General features: G+C 40.5%; 1 protein-coding gene and 1 long non-coding RNA gene across 2 annotated transcripts in view; one reads left to right on the top strand and one right to left on the bottom strand.

The window, feature by feature from the left end:
* LOC145451650 (uncharacterized) overlaps nt 1-5516 on the bottom strand; it is a 29331-nt gene extending 23815 nt beyond the window's left edge. Inside the window, exon 1 of the mRNA XM_080329861.1 lies at nt 3436-5516. Within this exon, the coding sequence (XP_080185987.1) occupies nt 3436-3706 (271 nt within the window). The 5' untranslated portion in view covers nt 3707-5516. The remainder of the gene's footprint in view (nt 1-3435) is intronic.
* LOC145451672 (uncharacterized) overlaps nt 1-13609 on the top strand; it is a 324257-nt gene that overhangs the window by 222973 nt on the left and 87675 nt on the right. The gene's annotated exons all lie outside the window — the stretch shown is intronic.

Below are 13609 nucleotides of genomic sequence, written 5' to 3' on the forward strand. Positions count from 1 at the left end.
GACACCCAATCATCATTTGCGAGTGAAGCGTAACAGCTTGGTTTACAAATACCCGCATTTATTCGTCAACTCCGGGCAGTCTCTCTCGTTCAGCCAAAAAAATGTTGTTTTCGGTTGCCCGACACATGACCATGCGACCAAATGAAAAACGACAGATCCGCATGGGACACTTTAGCATGCGTCAGTTTTGTATGTGGTTTGACAACCCCGAATCTTATCCAATCCCGCACCGTATCCCGAATTCAACACTTACACATATCCTAGGGTTACCATAAGTTGTCTTTTAAGAGAGTTTGTCTTTTTTTACTTCTTTGAGAATTTGTCCTCTTTATTGAAAATTTTGGTTCAATATACTAGGTTAAATATATGAGTTGAGACAGAAAGACGACCTTGTTTTAGCCAACCAACTACAAACTCGGAACAATTGACCAATTTGTAAGTCTGAAAGTCGAAAAAGCGTCTTCTTTTCAGATTCCCGAAATATGATATCCCCAATATATCCTAACCCCAAACCTAACCCTAACGCAATCCCTAATCTAGCGTACCAGCGGTTTTGAACATTTTTTTAGCTCGCGGACCGGTGGATCTTCAAAAATTCAATAAACCAGAAATGCAATCACGATAAAAGTATGCAACCATGTTTTGCACGAATTCTACTAGGGATTGACTTGTTGAGGGTTTCATTTGTGTTGATGACGGCTTCATGAAATTTTGCGGTAATATGTTTGCAGAGTCGAGGTAATATTGCTCTGCTCAGACGAACGCGCCATATACCGTGGATTAACCGATTACACCAGGGATTCCAAACATCTAATTCCGATTTTAAAATGTTCCGTGCCCCACTTCTCAATTTGGCGTCCTGATTACAAAATATTGGTGAGGATCTCTCCCAAACCAACTCACGGCCTATATGAAAAGCTGGCGACTGATAAGTGCGCAGTAATAGCAATTATGAATGCCTCAGCCTCTGACAATCAAGACTATATTGTTGTTTTGGTGCGATTTCTATCTATATCGAATCGATGTAATATAGGGAAATTCTATATCGCATGTAATGCATACAGCACAGCGTGGTTTAAACAAAATGTTTTAAGCAACCATTTGTTTTAAATGCAACCCTGATCCCGACACTTAAATCTTCACAATGGTGGCCAGACATCAACCTTACTTTGAATAGCGTTATAAAATGACGCTTCGGCTGATCTGATACCATGTTTTTCGGGTTCGGATAGGCCGTTTTTTTTCTATTTCTATTTCGTTTTTTTTTCTATTTTTTTATTTCGGTCCTCGCGAATCCAGCGAATAGGCAAGCGACGAGCCCCTGAAATACAAACTCGAATAATAGCCTACTTTATGTACTGTTCCATAATATTGAGAAGAAAAGCGTTTCAAACTAGGATCAAACATCTTTGCTCATTTCCCACTTCCAACAGACGTACTGCGAAATGCGTAGAACAAATGCAATGCACCGCACGAAAACTCCTGAAGACAGTGGTGAGCCACAAACAGATTTAACGAATTATCAAGTAAGCTGAGCGATTCAGCGAGTCAGCTCCAAGTTGTCGATCGCATTTTGACACGGGAGACGGTATGTACTCACTACTCAGGGTCAATAGAATATGTTGTTAGGTCTAATGTTACGTCACATTTCTGTATATTACGGAACTGGCGATGTTTAAAATCAGTTTTAAACGTGATGTTTTACTTCTTTCAACAATTAAGAAGCCTTCAACATCTTGTATTTTGCAATTGATGTTTAAAATTACAAAATATCTGGCGAAACGGTAGAATAGTCGTCGCGGACTGGCGGTTGAACTCCACTGAAACCAATTCCCGGCCGCAAACCCACATTTTACCCACATGCTCAACAGCTCAAGTGTCGCATGATATTATGTCCCATGCTCATATGTCGACGTTCCTGTAGCCATGAAGATGCAAATGCCAGTGTAAATTTGACTGCTTTTGCAAAGATCATGGAATAGGATTTAGAAAGACATATCAAATCCTCTACCAAATTCGTTTTTCTGTTTGTATGTACTAGCACGGTGGCCGGGAACCTTTTTCAACCAAAGAGCCATATTGGCCCAATATTTTCAATTGTAAGTCCGAAAGAGCCATACATGTCAATTACATGTTACGTCATAATTGGACATCCGTGGCGCTTTTATAGTATAGTAGCACTTAATATATGGGATTCGTAGTGAGCGCCATATTTTTCTGCCCACATGCGTAGGTGGAGCCAAACATGGTCACTACAGCAGTAGGCCTACATACCCATTGGGTATGATATGGTAGGTCAGTGACGTGGGTTAGGGGAGGCGAGTGAGGCAGGGCCTCGGATGTCGTCGAAGATGAATGAAGGAAAATTGTGACCCTGCAACTGCAATGGTTATTGTTATCTTCTATCGAGGTTTATGAACGACTAGATGTTAAATATTTTTATTCCCAAAATCACGGAATTTTCATATATATTGTCCGAAAATAAAGCGCGCAATGAGAGGTAAGGCTCAGATTAGGCACAGACGGGCCAAGCCTCACCTGTGACAACGCAACTCATAGTTAATAGCTTAGAATTTATAATCACAGATATTAATCAGATATAATTGTCGCGCTGATTCTGAAAATCCAAGTATAGATCGCCTTCTAAAATATATGGCGTAACGTAACGTTGCGCCACACACCTACATTTTTACGGCGGTGCTAGAAAGCTACTGACAATCAAGAAAATGGATATAGCGTTGTTTTAAATTTGAATTTGTAATTGTACATGTCAGTTCCAAGGCATTGTCCTACAAGTGTCGCCATGTCTGCTATTCTCTTTCGTCAATCAAGGTATCGTCCATGATTTCTTGGCGCACGATAATGGAGCCGGTGCGACAGCAACTGAAATTGGGGATTTTAAAAAGAGGGCGGTCCTGCTCCTAACCCTATACCCGCTGCTTTGACCTCTCAAAGACCTGTTTGATTGTTCATGCTGTCACGAGAATAATCATTCTCGCCATCATGAAAGTTTACTAACAAGTTGCTGCAATATTGCTAAATTAGGTGCAAAATAAATACAAAATTGTCAAAGAGCCATATCTTATAGCCAAAAGAGCGATATATGACTCGCGCAGCCATAGGTTCCCGACCACTGCAGTAGCACTATCAAAGGTATATTTTAACGGTGACCTTTTAACAATACCCCATCCACGATACTTGAATAAAGAAATTGTATGTGCACAGCCCTATTCGCCACAAATGACTGAGATATCGATTCTGTAACCAACCTTTGACGACTGGACAAGTGGACATAAATGTAGCAGGTAAATGGTAGGGCCCGAAGCTATAGGCTACTCGTGAGCGCCTCCTGAATAGTCTTAACCAGACATGAATATGGCTGGAAGTGTACCTTCAACGAATGGATATATATATCTGCTTTTACGACAGCCGTACCTTCCGTTCTAGCAGCCACAATATCGTTCACCCTTCGGTAATCGACCAGTCCATCATCTCCCTTTTCGCCTTCCACTCCTCTCTCACCCTTCTCTCCTTTATTTCCAGTAGCCCCTCGTTTGCCTGGGGCTCCTTGCGCGGATTGAACACTGGCTCGACAGAATGAATCATATTCATTCTGTAGCTGCGAGCAATCCGTCCTTCCGTGTAATTGCGATGTTACACCGCGAGCCAATAGGACACACAAAATCAATATAGCTAATCGTACCATGACCCGACCCCGTTTAATACACGTACTATTTGTCTAACATGGGAGATTTGGTTTATATAGTGTTCGGGATTACCCGAGGTCACGCTACTTCTTCGCTGATACTCTCACGACAGCAGATGGTCGATACTACTAAAATCATGTAATCTTCTTAATGCCCGCTGCGATGGCGGCTGGATTTCATCGGAAGTTTAAAATCTTTAGAACAAAAGTAGAACCAAACATCGCCAATCATTCGTTTGTGTTCAAATATTGTCGTATAAGTCGGCATCTTGAATACTAAGGAATTGGCGAGATAAACACTGCTAGTCATAGGGAATATCTGCGATGCATTATTTATTGTAGTGCAGTGGTTCCCAACCTTTTTGTCTTCGCGGACCCCTTTTGAACCGACACGGACCCCGCGGACCCCATGGAGTTTTCGTTCGAAATTAGATCAATTATCGTGCAACCGACATCTGTCTTGTGCAAATATTAATTGGAGGCTACTGATAAAAAGTCACGGAGTGACTTTTCTTGAAAATAACATCACACTTTATGTAGAAATTGGGTTGACGTTTTTTTTATTTCGAAGCGAATTTTGCAGCGTCTTCGCGCCCTCGATTTGATATGAACGAGTGCCGAAAATCCATTTCCCCAAAGATAGGTGGTGGCGAATGTAATATTAAGGCGTAACGCTTCCGACGACAGCTTTTGAAATGGGTTTTCAATAAACATATATCATGTCCGGCTTAGTCATTTCACTCATCTTGAAGATATTCAGTGGTTATATAACAGGAGAAAATGGATTTCTTAGAGCAATTTTTCAATTCCTTCATTAAGACTGATTAGGAATAAAATTCAGAAATTTCTATTTCAAACGACTATTTACTATCTGCGGAGGCGAGATAGAGTATTGGTATAATCCACGGCTGCATCACCAATGGGTGTGGTTTCGAGCCCGACTGCGGTCGACTCCACAATTCCTAGCTAAGTGTTGGGGGCTCCTCCTCGTCATCTCATCCGCGTAAGCGGTGTCTGACAAAAATCCCAGAAGTGGGCCGTGCTACAATTCGGCAGATACGGAATCAAAAATAAGAATACCGGGCTGATGTAAATGACCATAACAGTCGACAAACACCATGAACACCACAAACAAACTAATTTGCTGAGACTGACAACTCCAAATCCCAAATTTTTGCAAAGTCAGCCTGTTAGACCTTGCTATCTCCAACATTTCATTTTCAGCAAACCTTAACAAAACATCGCCAAAGAGAAATATGTTTGCATTGACAGGCTATTGGCAATAACAAAATTACAATGAGTTTGCCCAGTCGGATATTTCATCTGAGACGACTTTTTCACTGATGTGAGTCCCAAAGGTTTAGCAATTATGGCGCGAAACTGTCTAATGCGTTCTCTAATGACAACAAAATACAAATTAGATTTTTTAATTATTTTACTACTTTAGAGGTTTCGCGGATCCCCTGAAAATGTTTCGCGGACCCCCGGTTGAGAACCGCTGTTGTAGTAGCTATTCCCTCCTTGCAACATCTGCAATTTGACCATATATCAGCTGCTATTACTATCCAATAGGGTGCCTACATGTATATCCACGTGACAAATATCAGCTAGAGATCAAAACGTAATCTCAGGAGTTTGCGACAATGATACGACGTGACGTAGCAACTGACACCGGGGATCTCACAAATGTAACAGAGTTCGGTAACAATCTGCAATTATAGATTCTAACAGTGGGCGCGCCCGTGTCAATATATTTCTACTACATCCACCTCATGTCATATTGTTCTGTGCTGCAATGGTACAGTGAGACTCTTCAAGTCACGCATACTAGGAATATATATATGCCTATATATAAATATTGAAGAGAGATATACCAAATCATAGATATGCCATATAAATGGGATGAAAAGCACCCAAAGGGCAGAAGAGGGTAGTACACGAAAACAGAGCGCAACTCAGAATTATATCGCGGTCGTAAATGTTATGTTCCTATGTGCATTGTGCATGCATAAGTTGGATTAAAATCTAGCACTCGATTTAAACCGCGGTATAAGTCATAGTTAGGTTCTGATGGCTTCGTGTGATATGGGTGAATATTCACACTCGTATATCAGGGGTGGTATACCCGGGTGGAAATACACGCTCTTTTCGCCAAGACTGCTTGCCTAAAAAATTGACCTTTCATGAATTGCATGGCACTTTCGAAATTATGAGAGACGCTACATTCTAGAATCTAGATTCCAGAAGGTATTATAAAGTACACAGGATCTGACTAATTGAGCTTACGATGCAAAATTCGACGCCATAACTCAAAGTGCGCTTACAAGATGCTGAATGCGAGAACTATCAATTTGTTTAGACCAAATACGCTCACGTATTATTACACGATGAAATACAACCAATACAAGTAACATGACTCCGGCGGACGATGTGTGGCGTAAGACGATCATGACTCTTATGACGCGATTCCGATTGACGTATAAAAGTTCTAACTGAGAATTTTTCAGACGTTGCAACTTTATGCTACGTATTCTAATCTCGATGACTTGGTGGCAACATGTCGATAAGCTTCCTATTACTTGATGAAATAGCCGACTTAGGATTATCGGCCAATTCCGTCGCGAAATGAGTGATTGTAATAAATATTACACATTTGGAGTGAAGTATTTATAGTCCAACTTGTCTGGAAATCCGTAGTGAAACAATAATTCTGATGTGTTCGTGATCATCATGGAGATGTCCAAATAACTCTCCAACAAGCATAAGCTCAAAGTGGTCCTGACATGAGTCACACGCGCACTGTCTTCGCCAGTAGTTTTCAAGCTGCGGTCCGCGGGCCGGTGCTGGTGCATGGCAAGTTTTTCTACCGGTCCGCTAAATGTATAATATATTTGAATCTTATATAATAATTCCAAAATGCAAGACGTTGGAAGTTCGTCCATTAATTAGAGTGATAATGCATATAGCTTTTATTTGATTTAGAAGTTTGAAACGTATTTTTCTGCATGGTGTCATGCAGAGTTGGATCAATTGTAATTTGTAATTGAGCTGAATGTAATTAATTACATATTTCAATGTAATTGTAATGTAATTGTAATTGAAGCATTTTTACTTTGTGTAATTGTAATTGTAATTGTAATTTGACAAAAATTTTGCCTAATTACAATTTCAATTACATTAAATTGCTATTGAGACCTGACAAGCACAACATAAAATAATTGACTTATAATGCATTCTCTTTAAATATCGACAAGAAATTTGGTGGATCCATTCGCGGAAGCCCTTGACCGCGCCCTTGCGGGCGAAGTTTTTTTATTTTTACCGCTATACTGGCCTCGGCTGCCATTGTATACAATTGTTAGATTACTAACCAACGGATGGATTCGCAACACGTGACTCACGATTAAATTCGCCGAGAAGCGAACTGTTGAGCCCGCTAAAAGCAGCAGAATTGATAGTCCCATAGCTGGCGATCCAAGCGTCGAAATTTGATATGTATGGTCCTAATCGAAAGCTAGTGTCGCACTGATTCCGCAATAAAAGTATATTTCCAGGCAATGGTACCATCCCAAAATAGTCGTGAAAGTCTGGGAATCAGCATTGTTCTGAACAATCGCTGGGCGTAATTGGTCATTGTTGTGGTCATGCTGCTGCAGCGCTCTCACTTTTCAGAACAGCCGGCCTTAAACGGCTATTTTGGAGCAGTTACATTGCTCTGACGAGATTTTAATTTGTATTTTCGGAATTAGTGCCAGCTCTAGGACTACAAAGTTTGCTGCTTTTAGCCGGCTCTGTAGTACGTTTGTCGGTGCATTCATCCGTGACTCGCATCTTGCGCCTATATCCGTGGGTTGGCAATCTACAATACGATTTCAGATCACGATGCTGCATCGTTACTTCGTCTGGCTAACTAACCAGACCACTGGAAATTATATAACGTCTTATCTGACAATGCACGGTTTTGTTTTTACTCCTCGTCCTAATTCCTTCGTCCCTCGATAAAAATAATTATTTCTTTACTTATATACTATATAGCGGTACGCAAATCCAACACGTGCATATATTATAATACTTTTTTCAACGACATACTGCATACTGGAATAGTTCGAAAACGTTTTTTTCTTTTTGTTAATTAACGGGTATTTGCGTAATATGAATGAAACATGAATACTTGAATTGTTGTTAATTACGACGCTACGGTTGTCAAGGAGCACGGTTGAATTTATAATTATTCAATTACATGTTCAACAGTAGCAATTGTAATTGTAATGGTAATGTAATTGAAGCATGCAAGGAGTAATTGTAATTGTAATTATAATTTGATATTTTTAGCATGGAGTAATTGTAATGTAATTGAAACATGCATGAAAGTAATTGTAATTGTAATTGTAATTGAACTGAAATAATGTAATTGATCCAACTCTGGTGTCGTGTAATAGAGAGTTCAAAGTCTAAGTTGGGCGTACGTCTCAATAGTGCAAGTGTTATACAAACCAGTTTAAAAGTAGTCTACAACTTGTTTCGGGCAGGTTGAATGTGAGAGCTGCGGGGACTTTTAAAAAAAATATCGTTAAATTTCGATAGTGCAATTAGGCGACACTTGACAGCAAACAGCAAAGTCGCATTTCCCTCAAAGGAGGATACCCAACGATCAAAATCAAGTTGGTGGTGTGACGGGAAGCGAGGGGCGCAGTGTGCCAAGCGACACCGTCACGATACCAATGGTTGTTGGTTCGAGTCTCGGCTCTACTAAGTTTCTATGTGTCGGTGATGTATCTGCGCTCCTCATCGCCGACCTCTCTGCGGTTGCAATGACTTACAAAACCCAGAAAGTATAGTTAGCCGAGCTTGAAAGTCGGCAGCAAAGATCCGATGAATTAATGCGTATAGCTTATGGAAGAGAGAGAGCAATAAAAGTCGCCAAAAAATGCATTGCACCGTTGAAATTGCCACTGTGCCATTGTCGTGGAGCACAAAGCCTCACAAGGTTATAAACACCACTGTCGTATCTTATCAATACCATACAAGTTGGTGGTCTAAGGACTTGGTGCGCGCCATCTTGCGGAAACTTCAACAGTCCAGTCCGCAACCGTAGGCAAATACAAAGGTTTGCGTGATCAAGCCAGTTTGTCGCAACTCCTCTTTTACGTGACTCGCTTATTGGCTCTGGTACCCAACAGTATGACCTGGGATATGTTCAACCTAAACACAGGAGATAACGTAACGCGCGAAAAATTCATAAAATATTACATGTAGGCCTACATTTTAAAATATTGCTCTGCTGCTGTGGCGATCCAATTTTATACCCGCCACCGGTAGAGCTAAGGAAGGTGGTGTCTTCGGAAGTTTCGGGCATAGGCCAACGTTACTGATACTCAATTAATTATTCAATTATTACTAGGGCAAGTTTTTGTTGCACTAAAAATGCGAGAAAGTTGCATTTCATTTTGAGAAAAATTGCAGTATAAAGTTGCATTTATAATTTTTGTTCAATTAGCAGGGTATGGGATACCCGAAGGTATGCGTTGTTTATAACCTAGTTTCTGCAGAGCTGTCATATTTGTCACTTTGCCATTCCACGGAAATTCTGGTGGGACCGCCTAAATATCACATTTTTTCTCGGTAAACAGCAAGAAAATTACACAATGCGGGAATAATTTCCTCCCAAAAGGCAAACAGCATAGCGATAACCCCTCCTACTATAAAATAATTAAGTCATGTAACGCACCCCAGACCCCTAGGTCTGCAAACTTGACCCAAAGCGTTCCAGAAAAACTCACACTTGGCATCCATTCCCAGTGCTGTAAGCACCGATATCTCCATGACAATAAACTCTCTATCGCAAGCGCAGTAGGAAGGCAACAGAACGAAAATCAAATTCAGGCCAGCGGTCAGATCGGCGTAACTGCATCGGTCTATGGCAGTGGTTCACCACCTTTTTCGTCTCGTGGACCTCTTGGCCGATATTTGAGCTGAAATTCCCCCTATGAAAAAGTTGCCTGTGACTAAAAATGGTGCTTTTAAGGCACAACCATTTGTTGACTGAGCAATATGGTCAAACATATTCGGATATGTCCGAACTATATCGAATGCGGAGCGCACTACACTTCAGTAAAGTACAGCTAAATGTGACCTGTTTTTACCGGTCGGGTAGCCGCTGACGAAAAATAAATCATCGAGTCCGCTTGCTGTGGCCTTGAGTTGAATCGATTCATTTGGTATTCACGTTAGCTCATATGTTGGCGTAAAAATGTAAATATTTTAACCAGCGACGCTGAATTAGGTTTGGCTTTTTTTCAGCTCTGTAGCAATTTGGTCGAGTGGGTGTCACGGGCCTTTGTCGCTTGCTATTTTCTTTACTATATTCAATTTTCATTCAGTGTGCACTGTGCATACTGTGCATGCCTCCTCTTTAGATCGCCTATAGGGGGCCAAGGTTCGACACCTTCTTATCTCTTCATTGTATCGCATTTTTGTGGGGTATTAAACTGATAAAAACGGTTAATAAAGCAATCATGATGATTATGAAATCGTTTCGCGAGCCTCACTTTATCAGGGGATGTAATATTTACAGCTAGCTTAAAATCCGCCAAAGAAGCCTACAATTGTAAAGAAGTAGATTCATACACAACACTGCTACCATAAAAATCTAAAAACCTTATGAATCCAGTGTCTCTTCCCATATAACCAGGCCGTGTTATTTTTGGCATTTCGGGAGCCAGATGCCAAAACTGCCTAAAATAAAAATTTGAAAATGCCAAAAATGAGCAATTTTTGGCATATGTCAAAAATAACACGGCCTGTACCAATAGTGTATTTCATTTATGGTGTTGTGTTACCAGGACCGCGTTACAAGCGAGAAGAACGTGTGTGAAGGGCAGGTTTCTTAATCTGGGTCCAACCCACCCATTCGGGGTGAAAGCATGGTGTCCTAAATGGTGTGGACACAGCGAGATTGATCGGCGGATGACTTTATTTGGTTTACGTCATACTTTCCATTTGTCCGAAGGCAATTTTACGACCATTTTTGACCGACTTGCCGAGCGCTAAATTTGATAAAACGGGTATCAATGGAAAGCTGCTGCTGTACTGATTACTAAAAGATAGACTGTATTCTGCTCATGGATCTGGAACCCCCAAAATCAAGCACGATTTTTGCATTGTGATCGAGTAGAACATTGTGAGGCAGCAAACTGTCCGGCTATTTCCGGGCTGCAGTCTCGTTTTGCCAGATAGCCTTGTTCTTAAACATGCTAACCTTCCAAGGACTCTTCCATGTGAGTTAGTAATATTAAAGCCATCTGAAGTCCCCCGAAAATATAACGGTAGACTGAAGGAGATGGGATGTTCGGGCTACATAATGGAATGTGTTGAGAGACAACACAGGAAACTTCTGGAAAAGTATCGGGAAGAAAATTCTTTCCGCAATGAGATCGATGGCACTATAGCGAAGTGATCTCTTTTCATGATACTTGGAAGCCGGTTCGGCCCTCCGAAAATTTTGAAGCTCTGAAAACCTTTTGTGGAGGACTGGCAACATTCTTTCCCTCAACGGCTACTGTTGAAGCCGATATTTCCCAGATTCGTTGGGCGAAAAATGAATTCAGGAGAAACGTAGCTGACCTGATTTTGGAAGCACTGTCACAGTGCGAACAATTTTAGTCTATTCAACAACTATAACAAGCAGGTGTTGAGCGTGTCTGTTAGACTTTTCTTTCTTTTTGCTTATATTGGCACCGATTCCGAGTGGATACCAGAGTTGGATCAATCACAATATTTTAATTCAATTACAATTACAATTACAATTATTCAATGCTAAAAATATCAAATTACAATTACAATTACAATTACTGTTTAACATGTAATTAATTACAATTATAATTTCAATTACTATTACTTTTAGACAGATGATTGATTCTGTAAAGAGGTGTTCTTTGACAACCGTAGCGACGTAATTAGCAACAATCTCAAGCTATTCATGTTTCATTCCTGATATGTAGAATACCATTTAATTTAAAAAAACTCGAACGTATTCGAACTATTCTTAATCCTAAGTACTGAAAACTACAAGCACAGAAAAATGTTTCAAGCGACTGTTAAGAACCAAAGGTTTGAGCGACTAACAACGAATAGGCTACAGGACAGTCAATGAAATGCAATCAAATGATTACGCTACTCAGAGCTGAGTCAGGATAATGAAATGTAATTGGTAAGGCGTCAGATATAAGGATGATACCGATAAGGTGCGTAAAATTAAAATGAATGCAAAAGGAAAGAACCCCCTGATAACTAAGAATTAAAATATCTTGGTTCGCATTTACATTTTCACTTGCTCGGAAACTGTTCGATTGCATTTGATAAGGGTGCGAAAAGTTTCTGGCCCACATAAATTTGGCCAAGATTGGAGGTAAGATTGGGATAACATCTCTACAAATGCGTGATCAAGTTTGATGAAGCCTTGGTTGGAAACTTGAATTTTTTTTGCTATTGTTGCAACAAGCCTCGGTACTGGTCAGAGATTTAAAAAACTTTGACCGAGGTGTAGGAAATGGTTCAGCACAGGTTTCAGAAGAGTTTATTTGCTGTTCATCCATTTTTGATATATTAATATTTAATTTGGCCCGCTGGTTCTCTAACTTTTTTAGACACGCCCCCTTTATGACAGTGAATATTTCGTGCCCCCCTTATCGTCATAGCACACAATCAAACCAAAAAGTTAGCAATTCCTTAGGCTACATATAGTTTGATGGTATGGAAGGTTATGAATGTTGATGAGAGAATTCTCCAATACGAAATTCAGACTATACACCGAGCAACAACCATAAAACGGGGGTGAATCGGGCCAAGCGCGGAAAAGATTTCAGTTCACTGGAGCGTCGCGCCCCGTTCAGATACTTTCACGCCGCCCAAGGAGGCACGCCCCCAGTTTGAGAACCACTGGTTGGGCTTATATTGTAATTCCCGAAGTTTTCTGTTGCTACTGAAATATGGGAAACAGTTTAGCGTGACTGAATTATATAGTTATAACTAGAGCCCGACCGATATTGGATTTCTGAGCCGATACCGATAAGACCGATATCCAGTACCTCCACCGATAACCCCGATATATTCAGCCGATATTCAAAATATATGGAATCTAGCTCAAGGCCCATATTTAACACCTCAAGAGCATTTCTTTCAACAACTTTACAGCCATTGATATGCTTGAACATGAAATAAATAATCAAGGAACTATCAAAATGTATCAAAAGCACCAATCCAGCAGTTGCAGATTACAGTTCACGAAGCACAATTTCTCGGCCCTTTCTCCAAGGAGTGAACTTCTGTGGTCTTCCATAGATGATGTGTATAGTACTAAACACAGTGAGCAGTCTTTCACTAGGTAGCATAGTTAGTGGCACAGCAGGAAATCTTTCTTCATTTCGGTTCCACCGCTCCCTAGCAGGGGATCTTTCCTTCAATGGTTTAACCAAATATTGATATTGATATTCTTCTGACAATGCACCTGGAGCCTTCAGCACATCATTAACAAATAGCTGAAGAATGTGCAAAACAACTCAAATTGTCCACGTCTGCAACTGCTCCACCCATCCCCCATGGGCCTTGACCAGCATTTCAACAATCAATTGATCAATATTATACACTCTTTTGTCAGAATTGGCCAATGTCATCATGGAATCATGGTAGCCCCTGCTCTGATATCAATATACCACTATATGTCACTGCATGCACATTGCACCATGCACAATGCACATGTCTGTCTGAGGAGCACTGGAGACGGTACAATTCACGCATTGTTTTGTTAACGAATGAAATATAATAAATGTAGCAAAGCCAACGAAAAAATACAGTGTAAATCATGGATGTAAATAAGTATAAATTCAAACAGGATAGCGAGTGCGA

The sequence above is a fragment of the Botryllus schlosseri genome, chromosome 12, assembly GCF_051294905.1.
Source record: "Botryllus schlosseri isolate E-star chromosome 12, Bs_hap1, whole genome shotgun sequence".
In the NCBI taxonomy this organism is placed as follows: Eukaryota; Metazoa; Chordata; class Ascidiacea; order Stolidobranchia; family Styelidae; genus Botryllus; species Botryllus schlosseri.